This window comes from Leuciscus leuciscus (assembly GCF_965113295.1).
Source record: "Leuciscus leuciscus genome assembly, chromosome: 8".
NCBI classification, from domain to species: domain Eukaryota; kingdom Metazoa; phylum Chordata; class Actinopteri; order Cypriniformes; family Leuciscidae; genus Leuciscus; species Leuciscus leuciscus.
The window spans coordinates 44720675-44744885 of record NC_138732.1 but is presented as its reverse complement, the minus strand read 5'-3'; the positions used below and the strand labels follow the sequence as shown (position 1 = coordinate 44744885).

Here is a 24211-nt window from a genome sequence, read left to right as displayed (position 1 = left end):
TGCCACCGCATGCTGAATGTTTCCCATCTCCCAGAGCTGATTGGGTGTCATATTCCCCTCGGTTCGAATTGGGTGGTTATCCCATCCATCATGAAATGTGTCCAGGCTAGCTTGTATTCTGGGCAAGAACACATAATGGCAACTAAAAAGATGCATGTTGTTAGATAGGTCAAAGAACCCATCATCTTCCAGTGAGTGCAGCACACTATAGTATATGGTGGTTACAGCACACCACACGTCTCTCCACAGCCTCTCAATCCTGAAAAAGTGATATTTTATAAATAATTATTTTCAATGTATACATTTTTTTAAATGAAGTTAGTCTTATTTCAAACAAACCCTGGGTCGCGACCCTCGGGTGGGTCGCGAGACTTAAAAAATGGGTCGCCAGGATGATTTAAAGAAAATATAATTAAAATTAAAAAACAAAATTTGTTTTCATAAAATCATAGTCTATAGGCCTATATAAAAGAAACACGCGAAATATGGCTATTTAAACAATTAATAGATTAATAAAACGAAAGAAAAAACTGACAGCATGCTGCTGAGTTTGGTTCATTTCTGCGCGGCGCCTCTCAAACAAGTTGACGGAAAGGAAACCGAGACGGCAGTTTGTTTGTTTTCTTTATTTTACAAAAGCACAATGTTGTGTTTTATTGCGAGTGTCCACAAATATAAATAAATACTTTGCAGATTCGAATGATGTCCATTGCGCCGGTGGCGCCTCACACGCACACAACATATTCCAGCATTGCAATCTTTGCATCGCAGCCGATTCATTATCAAAATAAAATAGTCAACCTCACATAAAAATTACACTGCTCTGTTTAAATAGTCAGTAGCCTACAATTCGTGCCATTCAGCGTAAGCACCGCTCCACTGTGATGTTTCCAAGCACATTTTGCGCATGTGAAGAGGGTGATTTTTTTTGAAGAGGGATCGATATTGGAACGTGAGTGAAGTACAAAGAAGTGTACTTTCCTCCCTAATTTCCTCCCCCCCCCACACTTTTCAAAATCCCAAATCCCGTTTGCTATTTATTTATATAGTGTGCACGCGATGTTCCCCGACGCGGACACGCGCGCATCGATATAGGCTCGGGCCTGCTCCTCCGTGGTATCGCGGTTGCGGCACAGGCGATGAAACGTCAGAAACAACAACAGGTGACTAAGCTATCGTTATATGATCCCGCTCTTATTCATGCAAATGCTTTTAAACCATTCGTGCGCGACAAGACAAAAGAGAACGCGCTGTCAGTGAATGTCCTCCTGACACACACACATACACACGACCCACAGATAGACGCGCGCCAGTATCAAGTTCTCTTTTGCGCTAGAACGAACAACACACATGTATGCCAAAATGTCAGTTTTGTCGAGTATCCTCACAAGAACAGCCTTAAATGAGTTAAATAAAATCTTAAATGAAAGTAAAGAGTAGTGAGAGAATGGGATGCGTGAGATCGTCAGCTGTGGCTGGTCCTAAAGTGGCAGCAGCTAATTCTCGGAGAAAATTACTAACAGCTCTTGACTAAAGAATACGTGTAGCTTTAATACGGATTTCTCTATATTTAGTTTATAATTTATGCAGTGCGGAATGTTTTGATAACCTTATCCAATTTCTGTATATTTCATATCTGTTAGACAGGAAAGGCACAGGTAAATATGACATTTATAATGGGTTTATGTAAGGTTTGTTTTAAGTTAACTTAAATTAAAAGTTTTTATATTTTTTGAAGCCTAATAAATATTTAAAATTTGGGGGGATAATCATTTTCATTTTTTCTTAGAAGCCTATAATAAATAATAGTTCAGCATCCAAATAAATCGCGAATATGGAAAAAAAATTTATTCGAATGAGAGAGTTACGTGAGCCCAAAGAAATTATTTCGTTTTTGGCTTGTTTATAGATATTTTTTTCATTCTTGTTCTGTTCTGAATATCATTAAATTATAAGGATTTGTTGTGGAATATTTTTTTGTGAATTTTTTAAGCATACATCAAACGATAGTAGGCTATATTAATTGGTTAAAATTATTACAATGGTTAACCGGTTAATTAGCATCCCTGTAGCTTTAGCTAGATCAAAAGAGTGCAGAATCAACTTTGCGTTGCGATCGCGTCACGGATAAGCCACTGCACGTGCATCATCAAAAGCGGTTGTTAAGAAAAGGCTTAAGAATAGGCCTATAAAGGCCTATGGGTCGCGTCAATAAAAAAAAAATAAAAAAAAGGGTCGCTCTTGAAAAAGTTTGAAAACCACTGATGTAGATACATCATTAATAAAAAAACAAAAAAAGCAATGGCAAATAATCAACAGCACAGGTTTTAGAGGGCCACTATAATTTTTTCAAAAAGTGATTAACAGTGAAAAAAGTACAAATATACTTTTACTATTCTCATTAGAATTATGTTTCAACACTAATCTAATGTTAGGAAACTTGATACATCTGCCATTTAAAAGCAATGGATATTTAAACCAAATGTATCCTATAGACAACCAAAGTCCTACAAACATCTAAAGCAACAAAAAAAAGACCATAATACATTTGAAGAGAAGAGAAAAACTACCAGCCTCTGATGGTGGACACTCTGGACCTTCCTGTGCCCCGTACGGTGAACATCAGGCGTGCTAGGTCGACATTCTCTACGCCATTGGTCACCTCTTACTCTGGAGAAGAATTGATCAACGGTAATCATGCTAAAAATAACAATTTACAACAATTTCCTGTCGAAGCCTTTTTTATGTTACTTCATATAAGAATAGTCAGAATAGTTAACCCCAAAATTATATTCTTTCATCATTTACTCCTTATGTTCTTAAAAACCTGCATGACTGTCTTTCTTCTGTAGAATACAAAAGAAGAATCTTGGAAGAATGTCAGTAAGAAAACAGTTGAAATTCCCATTTATGGACCAAAAAGTCAGTTTTATTAGTAACACATTGTTTATATTCCACAGAAGAGAGTAAGTCATACAGTTTGGAAAGACATGAGGCTGAGTAAATGATGACTAAATGATAATTTGTGGATGAACTAACCTTTTAAGGTCATGCATGGAGGTTTTATTTAGACACCCAAATAAAACGGAAAACTGCAGCATGTGGAATTTCAGCTCAATACTGTTTAATGCTAGAATTAGCAGGGTTAACCGAAGAACTAAACACACACACTCATACAGTACACACATGTGAGTGTTCCTCTACATTTAAACTGTACATTTTCCACTTGATACACACATTTGTGTATATATACATACATATATACACACACATATGTATGCATGTATGTATTTCATATTTAGATGTTGCTGCAACTATTATTGTTTTAGTTGTTTATTAAAATACCTCAGTGGAAATGGACTGCTGGAAGAAGGCCAAGGCTGTAGATGACAGACTAGCGCTAAATTAATCCCCTAGCTTAGCGCCATCTACTGCTTTGGAAGAGGAAGTTGCTCAACTGTATTTGTGAGAAAATCTGCCTGGACACATTTGTGAGAAAATTGAGCCGAGAAATCTCATAAAAAGCCAAGTGTCACACAATTGTAACAGACAGGTATGCATTTGTATGCACTAGATTTGATATTTGTTCAAAGGTTACATGCAATTTGTAGAATGGTTTGTATTTATGTGTAGGCTCATTTATTTATATTTGTAAAACACAATATTACTCCACTGCGTTTTCACCCAAATTGACATTTGTATTTGAACATTGCTTTCCGTTTGTTTGCGAGTCGAGTTTTCCTTTGCAAAGCAGATCGAGTTTGTTTGCAAAATGCTGGATTTGTTTGTTTAATTATGGCACATAATTCGCTCCATACCGAGAGTCTCCGACCAGAGGAAGGCTCCAACCGGCTGTTCATCTCTGGGTCCGGTCAGGCCGTGCACAGCGTCTCCCAGGACATGCACAACTTTCACGCCATGTAAATACCTGCACAGATCCACACGCACATGTGTGAATACATGCTCTCGGTTACATCTTGTCAGTCACAGTCATTTCATGATTAACGTTTCCTTTTATATTGTATTTTACAGGTACAAACTGGAGCCGTCAACGAGCATGGACGTGCGGAGGGCCGTCGGAGAGGAAGCAAAGCAGCTCACCGCACGGCAGCAGCGCATCGTCGACGCCTACCTGGGCCGTTGCGGCGGTTAGGTCCGCGGCGAAGACCTGGTGGACCAGCTGTTGCACTCCTTGGCCGTGTATGTCTCTTCGTTTACCTAGGACGTAGCACAAACCACTTGTGCAGCGGATTAGCAACTTGTCCACGTTTATTGTATATCACTGTAAACTTTGTATTCCTCACCTATACAGGACGCCTTCTGACGAGGAGACAGCGGTTCCCAAATGCGGCACGCGGCGGCCTTTCGCCCAGTTCCTGGCGATGTTTCCGGTGTGTCTGCAGGGCCAGTCTCCGTCGAAGGTGCAGCGCACCGGCCGCCGTTTCCCCGGAGACCGCGCCCATTATGACAAGTGGCGCCTCTCCCAGCATGCCCTCAGGAGAGAGTACCTTCCCGGTAAGTCTCCAAAAACCCCAATACAGCGCTGGCACCCGTTAACTGTACATTAACTCACAGTGACAAACGACACGCACAAGTAAAGTCTTGTCATTCTGTCTTTCAGAATACTTTTGCCTGCACAGACCTTCGGCCGGAAAAGTGGTGTGGCTCATTTCCATGGACGGGTGGAGAGGCAATTGCCCGCAACCGGATGAGATCGTGGAGGCGTGGAAACCGCCCTGGAGAAGCCGGGTGGAGACGACCCTCGTGTGATCCGGCACGTCGCTGAGCAGACCTGGACAGGCATCGCCATAGAGGACTTTGGCCCGCCGAAAGGGTTTGGGAAGGAAACCTTTTAGTTAGGGATGCACTCATACCACTTTTGTCCAGACCGAGTCCGATACCGATACTTTCATCGTTGGTACTCGCCGATACCTGTAACCGATACCTGTAGCCGATACCTGTGACCGACACCTGTAGCCGACACCTGTGACCGATACCTGCGACCGATACCTGTAACCGATACCTGTAACCGATACTTGCGACCGATACCTGTAGCCGACACCTGTGACCGATACCTGCGACCGATACCTGTAGCCGATACCTGTAACCGATACCTGCGACCGATACCTGTGACCGATACCTGTGACCGATACCTGCGACCGACACCTGTGACCGATACCTGCGACCGATACCTGTAGCCGACACCTGTAGCCGACACCTGTGACCGATACCTGTAGCCGACACCTGTGACCGATACCTGCGACCGATACCTGTGACCGATACCTGTGACCGACACCTGTGACCGATACCTGTAGCCGACACCTGTGACCGATACCTGCGACCGATACCTGCGACCGATACCTGTGACCGATACCTGTAACCGATACCTGTAGCCGACACCTGTATTTTCATGCATTAGTAATTTTTAAATGCATTGGGTAGGGAAACCAAAAGAATACGAATTGTATTAGCTGGTTTAATTCGTTCAGCAAATTTTATATTCCCATTCCATTTTATATTTATATTCCAATTTTGAGACTACAGCAAAACTACTATCCTAATTAGCGTAAACTTAAAATATTATTAAATGCAAGTCAACAGTCAGTAATAAAACAAGGAGAAACAATCAAATAAAAAAATTGCCCAAATAATAATGCTGTCCTTTTAAGGCCAAGTATGAACACTGTCTACGTTAACCTGAGATATAACTGACTCTGTGTGCTAGGAGACTCGCCAAGACGGCCGTTTTTAACTTGTGTGAGTTCGTCCGTACAGCGCGAGACGTGAAAGACAGTATCTGCGTGCAGTCAGAGACGCGTGTTTTCGGGCGCGCGCTTCAGACGTTTGTGGACAGAAAACTTATTGGCTTGTAAACGTCCTGTAAAAATCAGGTAACAGTTCATGTTTTACTTACATATTCAATTTAGTTTTAATCCATATGACACTGTGCTGAGTGAAGCATCAGCAACAATCAAGAGCAGCAACAGAAGTGCGCTGTCTCCCTCAATCTGCGAGTGTTTCTAATGTTTCAGCTCGTGCACCACAGCTATATACGCATTACTATATTCGCTTGATATTTCACTAATTAGATACATTTACTTATAAATGTAATTTGGTATCGGTACATCCGTACTTTTAGCTTTTTTTTTCTTTCTTTTTTTTTTAAGGCCAGAAAATACAAATATAATTGTACATTTTAACAGCCATTAACTGCACCGAGAACTGGAACTGAAACGTCTATCCAGCAACTCAAAATGTAATCTTTTCCTTATTACAGGAGTCATCGCGACCAGGAACTTCTCAAAGGGGGACATTATCTGCGACTACCACGGGCAGATTGCCACGGCCGCGGAAGGGAAAGCCGTTCTGAGCCGCCTTCGTGACGAGGCAGGCTACCTGTTCTGTTTCGCTTCGGCCAGAGGAAAGATGTGGACGCATAAACGTTTCCCTGCGCGTGCCACCCTGACTCAGTCAACCACTCCAGCAAGTCCACAAACCTCAAGCCCTTCCTGTGCGTCATGAAGCTTAGCGGCAAAGACAGTGATGTCATTCTGTTCAGGGCAATGTTCGACATCCCCGTGGACACAGAACTTTTATTCGACTACGGGGTGAAGCGCAAGTCTTTCCGCGGAGAAGGCCAGGAAGTGGAATGGCTCGACCAATAGGCCTCTAGCCAAAGCTCTGTTTTTTTGTTTTTCTCTTAGAAAATAGCCCATTTTTATTTATTTCCCTAATGTTTCCAGCGGAAGGTAGTGCACGTTTTTATCCAATATATTTATTTTTAAAGTAAAATTTTTGTTTGTTGTATATTTAGATTTGCTTAATGCACTACCTGGATTTTAATTTTTTTATAAAGCAAAATCATACTTTTTTTCCAAATAAACCTGTCGATTACCAACCCTGTGTGGATCCTTCACCCTTCCTTAATTGTAAAAAATAAAATAATATAATATATATTTATATACAGTGAGGAAAATAAGTATTTGAACACCCTGCTATTTTGCAAGTTCTCCCACTTAGAAATCATGGAGGGGTCTGAAATTGTCATCGTAGGTGCATGTCCACTGTGAGAGACATAATCTAAAAAAAAAAAAAATCCAGAAATCACAATGTATGATTTTTTAACTATTTATTTGTATGATACAGCTGCAAATAAGTATTTGAACACCTGAGAAAATCAATGTTAATATTTGGTACAGTAGCCTTTGTTTGCAATTACAGAGGTCAAACGTTTCCTGTAGTTTTTCACCAGGTTTGCACACACTGCAGGAGGGATTTTGGCCCACTCCTCCACACAGATCTTCTGTAGATCAGTCAGGTTTCTGGGCTGTCGCTGAGAAACATGGAGTTTGAGCTCCCTCCAAAGATTCTCTATTGGGTTTAGGTCTGGAGACTGGCTAGGCCACGCCAGAACCTTGCTATGCTTCTTACAGAGCCACTCCTTGGTTATCCTGGCTGTGTGCTTCGGGTCATTGTCATGTTGGAAGACCCAGCCTCGACCCATCTTCAATGCTCTAACTGAGGGAAGGAGGTTGTTCCCCAAAATCTCGCAATACATGGCCCCGGTCATCCTCTCCTTAATACAGTGCAGTCGCCCTGTCCCATGTGCAGAAAAACACCCCCAAAGCATGATGCTACCACCCCCATGCTTCACAGTAGGGATGGTGTTCTTGGGATGGTACTCATCATTCTTCTTCCTACAAACACGGTTAGTGGAATTATGACCAAAAAGTTCTATTTTGGTCTCATCTGACCACATGACTTTCTCCCATGACTCCTCTGGATCATCCAAATGGTCATTGGCAAACTTAAGACGGGCCTTGACATGTGCTGGTTTAAGCAGGGGAACCTTCCGTGCCATGCATGATTTCTTGCAAAATAGCAGGGTGTTCAAATACTTATTTTCCTCACTGTATATAGTGACGAACTGGAAGTTGTCACCAAAAATGTTTGTGATGTCCACAGGAGGGCGATGCTGTCATAGAGAGTTGCGAGTATAAAAGCAAAGAAACAAAATGAAAAAGAGCAGCTAGAGAGGATGTACTACCGACACACTACCCTGAACACGCTAATCTCGGCTGATCTCGAAAGTTAGAGATGTGAAATATGGACTAACACTGGAGGTCTAAATACAGTGCTTGAGCATGACTCGTGTCAGTTCGCTACGGATCAACGCTTGCAGCGAGACGAGAGATGGCAACCAAGCGGCTGGTTTGAATTTCCCGGTTTACCATTACTGCTGAACCCTGGTACAGACAGATCGCCAAACAAGTATTGCCCTGTTTATTTTTCTGAGAATCTTTGCTTGTGCCGTTGCTGTGGAGCGTCTGAACTGAGTCACTGAATCATTGAACAGTGAGAGATCTTGAGTGTTTGAACTGTGGAACGAATCATTAAGTGTTTGAACTGAGTCACTGAATCATCGAACAGTGAGAGATCCTAGCTGTGTCCCAAAGTGAAGGCTGCGTCCTTCGAAGGCCGTATTTGAAGGCCGATTGTGTCACCGCGGCGCGACGAAGACCGTCCCAATTCAAACACTGCACGCTTCGAAGGCCGCGTTTGAAGGCAGATTGCGTCACAGCAGTGCTAAGAAGGCTGTCCCAATTCAAACTCTGCACGCTTGGAAGGCCGATTGCGTCACCGCGGCGCGACGAAGGCTGCTCCAGTTTGGTATGTCATTCAAATGCGCCGCCAAATGCGCACTTCATTTCTCTGACAAACGAAGGATACAAAAATGGATACTTCATGGCCTACCCTTCCCCAGAATTCATAGCGCGCCGGTGACGACCAGTATATAAACGGTGAGTGACGACGCAACTTCACGCAAGTTTATTCCAAAAAAAATGTCGGGTGTCTGTAGTGTGGTGGCCGAGTAATTCACTTATAAATGTAAGTATTGTGTTTTAATTTATTAAAATAACTAGCGAAACAAGTGTTAAAAGCATGAATGTGGACCAATCACTGAACCCCCTGTGTGAAAACCATCAACTGAGTTAAATTAAGCAAATACTAAATTTTATATCAACAAAAATGCTTTTCTTGCTTAGTTGTTTGGTTTTGTTCTAGTATAAATATCAAAAAAAAATATTATATTAAGAAGCATTTATTAGACAAGCAAAAGTTATTGTTTTGTTTTGGGGAAAAAAATAACTCCATTAAGTGAGTTTATGCTTAAAATAAGCAAAATAATCTGCCAAATGGGGTAAGAAAAATAATCTTGTTTTCAGTTTGATTTAAGATTATTTTGCTTAACCCATTAGCAGATTATTTTATTGTTTTAAGCAATACTCACCTAATTTTCCCCCAAAACAGGAAATGTTTTACTTGTAGGCTAAATGCTTCTTGATTTAAGAATTTTCAGATGTTTGAACTAGAAACAAGACAAAATATTAAGTAAGAAAATATTTTTTGCAGTGAATTTCAAGTAGGAGGGTATATTCAAGTAAATAAAACAGGAGCACAAATCCATCTGAAATGTGGTAGATAAAAATACCTGAAAAACATAGCGGTGTCTGCAATACATCGTTTAATTTACCTGAAATAGCCAGCGAAACAAGTGTTAAAACCCAGGGGTGTTTCTTAAAAAACCTGAACTTAAACTAAAAAACTGCAGCTTCATTTATCAGGTGGTCTGAGGCAAAACCTGTTGTAATTCTTTTTGTTTCAGGGACCAAGGAGCAGACGGCTGACTTCATTAAATTAAGGGCCGAAAATGATTATCTTTTTACAGGGGCCAAAAACTCGGCCACTGTGGCTTGTAGGTAAAAGTCATAAAGTCATTAAAGTCATTAACCCTCTGAGGTCTGAGGGGTTTTTGGGGTCCTTGAGATGTTCTGACATGCCCTGACATTTGTGCTTTTTTCAGTTGCTTATAAACATATTAATGGCAAAGGTGTAATTACACTCTATTTAGCACAAACAGGGCAACCATAATATGTGAGCAACATGTATGTACATGTTTGTATTTTTGAGAGAATAATGTTTATGCATGGTTATTGAAAAAACTAAAAACTAAAGTTTCTGAAATAAGGCCACAAAACACATACTAAATATGTGCCAATAAGACTGAAATAGTTTGGAGCAAAATAATGAAACAGGCGTCATCTCAGCTTTGCAGGAAGATTTACTGAACAAGAATTTTGGATGATAAACAAATCACGTAGCAAACATAATAAACAGCCGTAGAGCAGATGAAATACAGACTCGCCCCGGCTCCGCCCACTTCCTGCTCACTCGCGCCGCTGCTCATGGGTAATGTAGTTTGTTTGAATATATTGTAAAGGTTAACAACAAAACGATCAGAAACATTAAAGCAATTATAATTATTTATAACCTTCTATAAATCTGAACCTTAGTTATAATTATTCAGTGTCAATCAACTTCAACTTAGAAATTGCAACATCCTCCCCCCCCGATGAATTTATTCATCTCTACTTATTAATTTCCAAAGGATACAGTAACTGTACTGGTCTTCTCAACATCGTTCCAAGGGAAGTGCGCACGGAACATGCGCGTATTAATCCATCTCTCCCGAGGAAAACCCCTTCTATCTTTCCTGTCTTCCACGTCTGCCGTGGCATCTTATCCTCTCCTATAAGGACGACTTCTCCCACCTTCAGTGCCTCAGCTTTGGTGTTTACACATTGGTGAGCGGATCTTAAATTCATTAAATGATGTTTTATTAACAAAGTTCGGGAGGAACACGTTCTAATGATCAAACAATCAAGTCATTCCAACCAGCTGTCAGCAATCAGTAATCAACAGGTCCACTCAATCAGCATGATTAAAGGCCTATAAATACTCACAGTCGACTCACCCATTATCCTTGACAGTTTTCAGCATCCCTCCACCACCCCATCTCCTCACACTTACCTGGTTATCTTCCTAACCAAGAGATACGGGGGGAGTACTCTGGGTTCGGGCCCAATTTCCGAGCTCGGAGCCCTCCCCCCGGACAGCACGCCAAATACGCATAACTATTTATTCTCTGATCATTTGTAAGTGTGAACTCGTGAAGTAGTCCCTGCGCCAACGAGTCCAAATTTCGTTCAGCAGCCTCTGACTGTATTTCCATCTCTTTGTCAAGGTTTCTCGACTCTGAGCAGCTGGCTGAGTGTTAGATGCAATGGGTTTTGGTGGTAAAGATGTAAGTCGGTTACCGACCAAAAAATTAGCAGGTGTCAATGGCTGAGGTTCATTCAATTCGTTGTGAACATAAGTGAGAGGTCTTGAGTTTAGCACAGCCTCTACTTCAGTTAAGATGGTGGTTAACTCTTCAAAATTCAATGAGGCTTTGCCCAAGATCCTCTTAAGGCATGACTTTGTTGACCTCACAAGGCGTTCCCAAAACCCGCCCCACCAGGCTGCTCTCTCGACTATGTACTTCCATGTCATCCATACTATCTTCCATGTTACTTCCATTTCAGTCAGGTTTTAGAAAAAAACATGGTACCATCACAGCTGCAATGAAGGTGATAAATGACATCTCTGTTGCTCGTGACAAGAAGCAGCACTGTGCATCACTTTTTATTGATTTGTCAAAAGCTTTTGACACGGTTGATCATGATGTTTTAAAGATTAGGCTTCTTAATTCGGGGTTTTCAGAGAATACTGTCTCTTGGTTCTCAAACTATCTTAGTGATAGAACCCAGTGTATTAAGCATGATGGTGTTCAATCTGGTATTTTACCAATCCTTAAAGGGGTTCCACAAGGCTCTGTGTTAGGCCCTCTTTTATTTACTATTTATATAAATAATCTTAATCGGCATGTGTCTGATGCAAACTTTCATTTTTATGCAGATGACACAGTTATTTACTGCTGTGCACCTTCTCTTAAACAAGCCATTGCACATTTACAGAATGCCTTCACTGTGGTCCAAAACACTTTGCTACAGCTGAAACTTGTGCTTAATGCAGACAAAACCAAATGTATGCTTTTCACGGGCCCTCGGAATAGACCACTGAATGTTCCCTCAGTGATTACTCTTGACGGACGTGAAATACAGACTGTTACAACCTATAAGTATCTTGGTATTGTTATTGATGATTGCCTATCATTTAAGCCTCATGTTCACTGTCTAGTGAGAAAGTTGAGGCTAAAATTGGGTTTTTACTTTCGAAATAAGCTGTGCTTTTCTTTTAATGTTAAAAAACGGTTAGTGGCATCAACTTTTTTATCTGTGCTAGACTATGGTGATATATTATATATGCATTCATCTGCTCAATGCCTTCATATGATTGACGCAGCCTATCATGCATCGCTGAGATTTATTACTAATTGTAAAGCTCGCAGCCATCACTGTGAGCTGTACTCTCGTGTAGGGTGGTCTGCTCTGGCCACACGGAGGCTTTGTCATTGGTATACATTTATATATAAGGCTATTCTCGGTGTGCTTCCATCCTATTTATGTTCACTTCTTATGAAAAAAGTGCTGGCCATTATTCTCTCCGTTCTCAGGCTGTTGTTTTGCTTTCTGTCCCACATGTTAGAACTGAGCTGGGTAAAAAGGCCTTTGTTTATTCTGCTCCCTTTACATGGAATTTGCTGCAGAACAACTTAAAACTTAGTAAATTGATTCCTTTGAGTGTTTTTAAGTTAAGAATGAGATGTTTTGAGTTGGACTCCCTCACATGTCAATGTTTTAATTGAGATTTCATTGTAAGTGCATAATTGGCTTTCAAACTGTTTCTATTTATTTATTTATTTGTTTTTTTTGTGTGTGTCTTGTACGTATGTAATGATGTGATGTAATTCTGGTGCCTATCTTGGCCAGGTCTCCCTTGTAAAAGAGATTTTTAATCTCAATGGGCTTTTCCTGGTTAAATAAAGGATAAAAAAAAAAAAAAGATCCTCTTAAGGCATGACTTTGTTGACCTCACAAGGCGTTCCCAAAACCCGCCCCACCAGGCTGCTCTCTCGACTATGTACTTCCATGTTATTCCTCTTTCAGCAAAGAAAATTCTGAGATCAGGCTCTTTGATTGACTTCCATAGCTCCTTCAGATCTCGATCTGCTCGTTTGAAGGTCTTCGCATTATCTGAGTATATGACTTTACAAAGTCCCCTCCTGGCTATGAACCTCTTTACTGCTAAAAGGAAGTTCTCTGTGCTTTGACTTGAGACTAGTTCCAAATGAATGGCCCTAGTGACAGCGCAAGTGAAAAGTGCTATGTATGCTTTACTCGTACCATTACTGGTCTTTACCATGAGCGGCCCAGCAAAATCCACACCAGTAGTTTCAAAAGGAGGAGATTCAATGACTCTATCCCTCGGTAAGGGGGCAGTAGCCTGCTGCGCTGGCTTAGCCTTAAATCTCTTGCAGATGGGACACCTTCCGACTATCTGCTTAACAAGCTGTCTACCCTTCAAAATCCAAAATCTGTCTCTGACTTGCATGAGTGTATCTCTTGTACCAGAGTGCAAAACCTTCTGATGACAGTTTTGAATCAAAAGTTCACAATACCTGTGTTTAGCAGGTAAGATCCATGGGTGCTGCTCTCTAAAGGTGAGATCAGATTGCTGCAGCCTTCCTCCCACACTAATCAAGCCTTGCTCATCAAGGAATGGTTTAAGTTCTTTGATCTTTGAGTCTTTATGTACACACTGTCCTTCCCTGAGCAAACTCATCTCTCTTTCAAATGTCTCTTCCTGAGTCCTTCCGATCCAATACACTTCAGCTGTCATTAACTCTTCAGCTGAAAGCTCTCCATGCTTCTTTACACTTGAGCGTGTATTGGTGAGGAATCTCTGTATCCAAGCTGTTATTCTGAGAACAGTACTGAGTTTGCTGTATTTGCTTAGATCAAGCAGAGGCTCAACTTTGTCTGTGCCAATGAACTGCATTGCAACTTGGAATTTAGGTCTGAGCTCTACCTTTACCTCTTCCACTGGAAACTCTACATCAGCTGAGACCACTGGATTCATTGACAGGAGAAAATCAGGTCCATTCCACCACAACTGATTATCAATCAAACTGTCAACAGATTGTCCTCTTGTAGGAAGGTCTGCTGGATTGTGCTTTCCGTCACAATGTGACCACGACTCTGGTTTAGTGAGGCTTTGAATCTCAGTTACTCGATTTGCAACAAAGGGCTTCCATTTCTGCGCTGAACTGCGGATCCAGCTCAAAACTATCATTGAGTCGGTCCACATGTTGAGCTGGTTTGCTCCAATGTTAAGAGCCTTTAGCAGATTATGGCCTAGCCTGGCACCTATCAAGGCTCCCATCAACTCCAGTCGAGGCAGCGTCATTTTCTTTAGAGGTGCAACTCTGGACTTTGAGGCTACCAGAGTTGAGATCATTTCCGCAGTCTCGTTCTTGCCTTGCAGATATCCAACGGCACAGTAAGCTCTTTAACTCGCATCGCAAAAAACATGGAGTCTGACAGTCTCGCCTTGCTGATCCGTCAAGATGTGATACCATCTAGGTATGGCCACATTGTGTAACTGTGGCAACTCATCACACCACTTCCTCCATTTGCGGGCTAAATCTGGGGGCAGTTCCTCATCCCACTTGAGACCTCGCTCCCACATTTCCTGGAACAGGCATTTTGCACGGATGGTATAGGGTGTTAGAAAACCTATTGGATCAAAGATACGTGATGAAATCTGAAGCACGCTCCTCTTAGTACTCTCTTTTCTCTTCAAAACATCTAGCACCCTGCGCAAGTCAAACACAAAGTCATCGTGGTCTTGCCTCCATATCAATCCCAACACTTTCAATGCAATGCTTTGTGTCTCTGAATCTGCTGTACTCTCAACCTGGTCTTTCATCCATCTCGCTCTCAGGTCCGAGGAGTTGGTCGTCCATTTCCGCAGGTCCATTCCTGCAGCAGATAAGATAGCTTTTGCTTGTGCTGTGATAAAACAAGCTTCATCCACATCCGGCAAGCTCGCAATGAGATCATCCACATATAGTGATTCCCGGAGTACTGCTACAGTTTTAGGCTGTTCAGACTCATACTGGTTGAGATGGGTTCTAATGGTCGCTGCCAACAGAAAGGGGCTAGATGCAACTCCAAACACAACTCTGTTCATTCTCATGATGCGAAACTCACTTTCAGAATTCTGTGACGAGGGATCATAAGTCCATAAGAACCTCACAACATCTCTATCCCTCTCTTTCAATCCTATCTGCAGAAAAGCTTTTGCAATATCAGCTGTGAAGGCAACTTTGTGAAGGCGGAATTTGATAAGCACATGAAGTAAATCTGGGTTTAAGTTAGGTCCGATGAGCAAACAGTCATTGAGGGAGGGTGAACCCTCTTCGTGTGAAGACGCATCAAACACTATTCTCAATTTAGTTGTTGACTTATCATCTCTGATTACTGGATGGTGTGGCATGTAATACTTCACCGTGCTGGCCTGCTCTGTAGTTGGCGTATCCTTTACCTCCTCACATATATCTTGCTGCAGATATTCTTGAATCACATCATTGCATCTCTCATAGAGCACATTATCAGTTCTGAATCTTTTCGTTATTGCTTCAAACCTTTTCCTTGCAACTTTATAGTTGTCTTTGAGCTCTGATGTGTCTCTGTCATGTTTCCATGGCAACTCAACCAAACAGCGTCCATCTTTAAAGCTCACTGTCTGTTCAAAAATCTCCAAAGCTTCAGCTTCTTCTGCACTGGGTGTTTTGTCATGGACAATTCCGAGAGATTCAATTTCCCATAACGCGTGTAACTGCTTTGATATTTGATCATCTTCTGCTACACTAATGTGCATACATGTGGTTTCCATTTCGCTTGAGCTTGAAACAATACCTTGAATGGCCCAGCCAAAGGTGCTGTCTAGAGCCACGAGGGAATCAGTTAATCTCTCGATCTTCCCAGATACCACTTTCCAATAAAAATCTGCTCCAATGAGCACTAGAAGTTCTGGGTCATCACCCTCAAGTGGAAAATCTGCGAGCTGCAGTCCCCTGTCCTTCATCAGTCTTTGAATTTGATCATCAGGCACCTTCATAACAGCTGAGGACACTTGTGGAGTTTCAATCGCTTCAATCTCAATTTTCTGTTGTGTGTTCCACACATTTTCTAAGATCATTTTTACAGTGTTACGCTTGGTCATCAAAGAATTGGGAGAGCCGAAGGTGTGGAGGTTCAATGTCTCTTGTCTCCGCACTGGTAGCTGCAAACTTCTCACCAGCCTTCCGTGAACAAAACTTCGCTGACTGCCTCCATCTATCAAACACCGTACAATCTTTCTCCCTCCTGGACCCTCAGTCCATGCTTTCGCTGTCTGCAGCAACACTGTGTTTGGTTCCTTTGATTTAATATTTACTGTGCTTGATACAGATGAAACCACAGTGTCCATCTTCATAGACATTTCTGGCTTCTCTTCACTTTGTTCACACACAGACTGATGATGGCGACGACTGCAGAGCGGACATGAAGCACCTTTTGCTCTACAGAATTTTGCTATGTGTCTCGTGCCAAGACACACAAAACATCTGCCCATTTTTTTCAATTTCTCCTTGCGTGCAGATACTGAATAATCGGGACAACACTCTGACTTATGGGTTGTGCTGTCACAGAATACACAATTTGCTGGAACTGTAGGGCACGCTGTGTGCAACGCAGCAGCTGATGGAGCACTCAGTCTCTTAGGTCTTGATTCACTGCCTGGCACCATCTTATTGAATGGTTTCTGAACAGCATCTCTTTGTACGCAATTGGGTCTCGTGAGCTGCTGTGCTCTTTCTCTGCTCTCAACTTCAAGTTGCAAAAATGCCATGAACTCAGGTACGCACCATACATCATTTGTGCCAGTCTGACGAGTATAATTGAGTGCAATGTCGTTTGGAATTAACTGCATCAATATTGGGCAAAGGAGGCTACCATAAGTGTCACAGTGAATTCCAGCAGACTCTAAACTGCGAATCTGTATCTCACATTCATCATATAGCTGTCTTAATGCTGTAATGTCATATGATTTCTTCACGGGAGTCAGATTCAGCAGTTTGGACATATGTGCGTTCACTACGAGATCCTTCCTTCCGAATCTGTCATTGAGCAACGTGATTGCAGCATCATAATTACTATCACTCAATGTAAGCCCTGCTACCGCCTTAGCTGCAGCTCCAGTTAAGTAGGATTTTAAGTAGGTAAACTTTTCCCTTTTGCACAGTGCATCATTTAAGTGAATGGCAGTCTCATATTGGTTCCAAAATTCTTGCCAAGCACTTATTTCTCCATCATATTTGTCAATTATCAACTTTGGCAGTTTAACTGACTGTCTGTTATGCGATCGTTCAGCATTGGCACTTACGTCACTTTGACGAGCGGTTGAATCTCGGCTGCTGCACTGAATCAGCCTGGTAGCACGTCTCTATACTCTTGCGCGCTTTCAACCTCGTCCTCGAGTTCGTCTGTCGGCGTTTCATCCTCTATGTGCTTGTCCAGTTCTGATAAGCTTTCCTCTCTTGTACTCAACAATGACAACAGTTCACGTAAATGCTCACAATCCGCGTTGTCCTTGTTAATCTCCTCTTCAATACGAGTTAAAAGCTTTGTGGTCGAAGTTCTAATTGTTCCCCGCTTCCGTCTCATTCGCTCGTGGTGCTCAGCCATTCTCACTAACGTTAACTCACTCGCGTAGCCGCGAGCTAGCTCCAAACTTCTTGTAAAAGTTCGTTAATAAAGTCCATATTCCCGGGTTTCGGCACCATGAAATAGTTTGGAGCAAAATAATGAAACAGGCGTCATCTCAGCTTTGCAGGAAGATTTACTGAACAAGAATTTTGGATGATAAACAAATCACGTAGCAAACATAATAAACAGCCATAGAGCAGATGAAATACAGACTCGCCCCGGCTCCGCCCACTTCCTGCTCACTCGCGCCGCTGCTCATGGGTAATGTAGTTTGTTTGAATATATTGTAAAGGTTAACAACAAAACGATCAGAAACATTAAAGCAATTATAATTATTTATAACCTTCTATAAATCTGAACCTTAGTTATAATTATTCAGTGTCAATCAACTTCAACTTAGAAATTGCAACAAAGACTTTTGACTAATTGATGTTTTTGCCTAGAGTTTTTTCTTCAAAATGATGTGAAAATCATCCTGCCCTTATCATTCACATAACACAATACATTGATTTAAATCTTGTAAAACACTTTTTGTTTGTAAAGGCAATATGCGCAAGGGGCGTCAACCATTCAACAGCATCATGCATATGTAGTGGTTCACACCTGAGGAGACAATGGGGCCCGCATACTTAATGAGCCATTCATTCAGGTGTGTCACCTATAGCCACAAGAAAGAATGCAAGAGCAATATATATACAGTATATATATATATATATATATATATATATATATTCTACCAAATTGGTTCACAGTTGGAAGCATGTCAATTTTTTTAATTTATTTTTTTTCACAAATTTTGCTTGCAAATTGTATAATATCCAAGGAAAACATGTCTATTAATTGTGCAGTTAATTCTCATACTGTATTTTCAGTTTTGGAATATGTATCCTCTCCCCAAATTTGTCAATAATAAAACACAATAAAAATTATTTAAAGAAAATGCTTATATTTACCTTTTAAAATTTGTTTACATCTACCTTGTAAATATTTTTTTTTTTATTAAAAAGGTTACAATTACAACAACAATTGAAGTGTAATCTTTCTTTGTAAAAACTAAAGTTAAGGATTCATTACTTCGAATATAGCCTGCATTGACAAAACATACTATATTTAACATATTAGCAAAAATTGGCAAACAAAAGCTTATTTGAGGTGGCAGATATTTTACAGTAAAAATGTGTAATCTATCCAAAACTAATCAACGAAATGTTGTCTTTCATTTGTCTGTAAAATAGGTCTTTCGTTTTTATTATAAGGAATATAAATGTTAATTTGCAGTTTAATACGTTGCTTATACAAATACATTTTATTTCAACATATTTCAATCGATTTTACTCAGTATAGCAAAATAGTTTGCTAAAAGCAGATCATTCATTCACACACAGAAACGAAATTCAAATTTAAACCGTCTTTTTGCGAGTTGTGGTAAACAGCGCATCTCTGCCGTTCATTCATTCACACAGAAACGCGATTTACTTGAGAATGAAAAAAAAAACTTACTACATTATTCCATCCGTTGCTCCTTGAAATACCAGCACTTCTGAGGTAAGTTTTCCATTATTATTATTCCTCACAGCGCTGCGAGACAGTGTAGACAACTACACTTATCTGAATAAACTTGATGTGTTTTCTCGAGCTGATATGGGGGCGTTCACAGTTTGTATGGGATCGTCTCAGTCATTTGCGTTTGAATAGCGCGCGCTCTCCATGGGCGTGGCCGATTATAACGTAATGAGATGAGATGAGCTCGACTGGAATCGCTCTCTTTTAATACAGATTTCACAAGATGAGAATATTTGTTTTTTATATAAATTACTTCATTTAAAAGAAGAGAATTCAAGCTTCATGCCTGTGTGTCTGTATGCCTGTTTGACTGAGTATTCGCTGAGTTATTGTTCATTTTCGGACGCGTTTCAGAATGGACTTCACTGGCAGAGAGAAGGCAGAACTCGCTTCGTGTTTATTTTTCTTTATTTGGCAAAAAGCACAACACTTTGTTTTTATTGTGAGTATACACAAAAATAATACACATTTAACAGAATCGATTGATGTATGAAACTCCTATGGAAAATCAAAGTCAACAGAGTATTTATGAGTTTCTTTTACATTGATAAAAAAAAAGCGAGCTGGTATCGCCGGCGATACCGTAGACCTCAGGGGGTTAACCATTTGTAATATTTCCACTAGCTGCCTCTTGTATGCAAAAATTAACCCTCACCCTATACAAAGCCCACAGCAATGAGACAAAAAGAGAAAGACTATTGCCTTAACTAGTTATGAATTTTTTTGTCTACAAACGTTTTAAGCAAACTTGAGGATCCAGGAATATAATCCAGGAGTATTTTGTATGCATGTACTGCTGTGTGATTTTTCTAATGTTAAGATTGCAACCCTGTCTTAATATTTTTCATAAGGCTTTCCTTTTTTCTTCTTTTTTAGGAAAATTCTGGAGAAAATGGACCTGCTGGGGAAGGTCACTCCCTTGCAGGCCAAAAGAAAATGGGACAACTTAAAAAAAATAAACAAGGTAAGCAAGTTAATTGACACATCTTTGCTGAAATGTATTGTGGTGTTCTTGTTGTTAACAACAGGTATGGTGTATTTGCTCTGCCTTAGGATTGCAAATGTCCTGGGACAGGTGAGGGGGTGAGCGGGAAATCCACTGCGGAAACTTGGCCATGGTTTCTCCTCATGGATGAGGTTTTGGGACAGAGGCCTTCCAACAACCCATTGAGCTAATGAGGGAGGACATGCGATTGCAGAGGGAAACGGAGGAGAGGAGAGCACAAGAGAGCAGGGAGAGAATGGACAGACTGTTTTCTCTCCTTGAGAGAATGGTAGAAAAAAAATAATTTTTAGTTAAGCAATTTTGGTATTTATGTTTTTTGTCACTTATTTTTACATGAAACATAGTAATTTCTGTACACTGTTTGTGTTGAGTTAAAACCTATATGGAATTTAAGTTATTTGTAAATGAGGCAAGGCAGTTTTTGTACATTGTTTATTTTTGTAATACGTTTTACATATGGAATTAAAAAAAAATACATTTGGAAATAAAACAATTGTTCTTGACTTGTATACATTTTTTTAGCATGTAAAATGAAAATGATTTCAAGTACTTTTTACAAATATTTACAACAACAGGAAAACAATTCAAATTAATGGTACATAAATCAGATTGAAAAAAAAAAAATGTATGTACACTTTCAGCTGAGCAGGGAGACCCTGATGGTGCTGCTGGACTGGGATGTGCTCCACAATAGAGACCCTGGTAAGGCCTCCTGCTGGTGGGACATCATCTGGGATGGTCTCCAGAGTGTTTGAGTGCATATTTCCACTGTCCACTGCATTGTATATCAACAGGTTTGCAGGGCTGACTCAATCAACGGCTGCCATCTCACTAAGATATTTTCAGAAAGAGGGAAAAGTAAAAAATAAACTCAACTTTTTTCCTTATGCATTGTAACTTTACAATTCTCTTACTTGCCTGTTACAAATAGTCGTGGTCAATTGGCACCTCCTCCAGGGCAGACACCTCTGCAGACAGCTGGTCACACCACGGAGCACCACTGACCGTCTCCAAACCGTGCTCCCCCTCATCCTCTGCATCATCCTCCTCATGCTCATCCTCCAGGGCCATGATGTCACCAACCCCAAGGCAGATGTTATGGAGGATGGCACAGGCTGTTATGACCTGAAATGGAATAAAGGAATACATTTATATTTTTTAACAGATTGCGTTTATTATTTTGCAGTATTTTTAAAATGTATTTTTAATTCACTTACGTGAGGTACAAAGGTGTGGTGCACCTCCAGCGCTTGCAGGAAGATGGCCCTGAACCTGGTCTTCATCATCCCAAAAGCACGCTCTATAATGGAGCGTGCCCTGGAATGATGAACATTAAAGCGCTGGGCTCCCACACCTCGTACTGGCCTCTTGTAGGGAGTGATGAGGGGAAGTGGGTGTTGGAGACATGGGTACCCGCCGTCTGCGAGGATGAAGTGCCCTGGAGGAGGGTACACTGACCTCCTGAACAGTGGGCTGTGGCGGAGCACTCGTGCGTCATGCACTGACCCCGGCCAGCCCACGTAGGTGTCAATGAAGCGGCCCTGATGGTCACAAACAGCCTGGAGGATGATGGACGGGAACAGTTTCCTGTTCCTGTAGCATTGACCATCAGGACCGCTTGGAGGCTTGATGCGGACATGGCAGCCGTCGATTGCTCCTGCAGCTTTCAAGAAAGCCCGGTGTCTTGCCAGCCCTGCAAACCCACGGCAAACTGCCTCCAGGTCTTCTGGGGTGTTTGGGAGGTGAATGACTTGGTGGCGAATGGCCACCACCTCCTCAGCGACCCGGTGGACAATGCGGTGGACAGTGGAACGAGGCATATCAAATGCTCTGGAGACGACCCTGTATGATGTACCACACGCCAGCCAGAAAAGAAATACCAGGGTCTCTATTGTGGAACCCCATCCGTGTCGCCGGTCACTTCTCAACAGGTCCAGCAGCACTCTCAGGGCCTCCCTGCTCAGCCGAAAATCAGGTCGAGTGTCTTCCATCTCATTAAAAAACCTGTCCAGCACTGGAACGTCCAGGTTTATTCTGCAGTACAGGGGTCTGGTCTTAATTAGGGAAAGAAGGAAAAGAGAAATTAATTGTGTACCACATTGGTGAAAAAAACTTCTAGTCATATTTAAAAGTAAATGTGTTATTTTGCATACTCTAATGCATCAAGAGTAAAAGTAAAAGAGTAAAAGTAAAGAAGTAAAATGCAACATAGCAGAAATACTGATGCAAAACCATATACATATATTTGGTTTTATTTATATGTATATGTATATTTATTCATATACATATACGTACATTTAAAGTACTTTATATAGCCTACTGTTGGGTAGTTTAACTTACAAAAATACATCATATTGTAAAGGACCATGTTTTTTGTAGTATTGCTGTCCTGTGAGGGGAAAAAAGTACTTCAGTACTTTACATTTGTATGTGAATGCTTAACAAATGTAATTACTTACAGTCCACCATCACATTATTAACAAATTGTTGCCAACTAACTTATGGAGGTATTGTTGCCTAACAACTGTGACAGCTGCAAATGACTAGTTGCAGTAATGTGTATCCTAAACATTTTTTTATGTTTAAACTGTGTAAAAACAAAACAGGGTTTAAAAACCTGTCAAAATATGTTCACCATGGTCAAGAGAATAAACTATATAAAATTGAATCTTGGTAAGATTTAAGTCAACATTCAAACCATTTTGTGTATTTTGTATTTTCATATATATCATTAGATTATTCAAGTAAGTTGAACCAATAATTAGCTACATTTAAAAGTGCAATTAAGGACCAGCAAACCAGATAAATTTACCTGCCCATGGTCTTGGCAAAGCCTGAGATACATCACCCGGCGGCGCCGGGGATGAATCCCCAACATCTCCTCCAGTAACATATAAAAAATAAAAATAAAAATGAGCAATTCTGGCTCCATATTTACTCATTTCAATTGCAATTTGAAATTTCACAAATGTCATGTAGGATGGCAGCTCTCCTATCGCACCGTTTAAAAGGCGGTAATTGGGGACACCTGGTGGCTCAATTAGATATCCAATGAAAGCTACATTCGTAGCCTCCTTCGAAGGATGCAGCCTTCACATTGGGACACAGCTCCTGAGTGTTTGAACTGTGGAACGAGTCATTAAGTGTTTGAACTGAGTCACTGAATCGTCGAACAGTGAGAGATCCTGAGTGTTTGAACTGTGGAACGAGTCATTAAGTGTTTGAACTGAGTCACTGAATCGTCGAACAGTGAGAGATCCTGAGTGTTTGAACTGTGGAACGAGTCATTAAGTGTTTGAACTGAGTCACTGAATCATTGAACATCTTAGCTGACCATCACGAAGAGAGAGAGAGAGAGAGAATGAACATAGTATTTACATCTACTGTGTTTACGGGAATACTTTTTGTTTTGTTTTTAAACATTGAAATATTTCTGTTTATTTGTCAGTTCTTTTTTGTTATTTGTGTGGTTCAATATGTTCACGGTTCTGAATTATACGTTTTGGTCACCTCAATTCCTACAACTTTTTTTGCTTAGATTACATGCTGAGACAGGAATATAAGGTAATTACCTTGAATCGTATGGGTTACTAAGTCCAATTATAAGAAGTAAACGTATTACTAAAATAAAAAGAGAAAAACAACAAATAATCTTCTGGCAGGAGACCCATCTGTCTGACACAGAACATAGAAAATTGGGGAAAATGGGATTTAGAGTATATTTCTCCTCATACAATAATGGCCGTAGACGGGGAGTAGCAACATTAATTTCAAATAAGGTTAATTTTCAGTTGCTTTCTGAAATTACGGATAAAGAAGGGCGATATATCATTGTAAAAGGGACTATTGACCAAAATGAAGTTACATTAGTCAATGTATATAGACCACCTGGAGAAGACAAATTATTTCTCAAAAAAGTATTTAATATTATAGCAGTGGAGGCATCTGGGACACTGATCTGCGGAGGAGACTGGAATTTGCAACTTCAACCTAAACTTGACTCATCTTATTCCATCAAGCAAATTAGTAAGGAAGCTAAACAAATGAG

At 40.8% G+C, this 24211-nt stretch overlaps 1 protein-coding gene and 1 long non-coding RNA gene across 3 annotated transcripts; one reads left to right on the top strand and one right to left on the bottom strand.

The window, feature by feature from the left end:
* Positions 1-1548: 1548 nt before the first annotated feature.
* On the top strand, positions 1549-23484 carry LOC309504529. 2 transcript variants are annotated; one of them, XR_014208107.1, is made up of 6 exons: positions 1560-1623; positions 1659-3920; positions 4033-4200; positions 4313-4515; positions 4622-8445; positions 23308-23484. It is a non-coding gene; the product is annotated as an uncharacterized lncRNA (long non-coding RNA). The 2 variants fall into 2 exon arrangements; XR_014208106.1 differs by having other exon boundaries at positions 1549-3920.
* Positions 20785-23122, bottom strand: LOC309504512 (putative nuclease HARBI1). Its single transcript, XM_082177666.1, has 4 exons — positions 22976-23122; positions 21381-22217; positions 21078-21288; positions 20785-20990 (listed from the first exon to the last, which is right to left on the bottom strand). Exons 1-3 carry the CDS (start codon positions 23093-23095, stop codon positions 21085-21087), a joined length of 1161 nt encoding a protein of 386 aa, XP_082033792.1. The 5' UTR covers positions 23096-23122; the 3' UTR covers positions 20785-20990; positions 21078-21084.
* Positions 23485-24211: the final 727 nt, after the last annotated feature.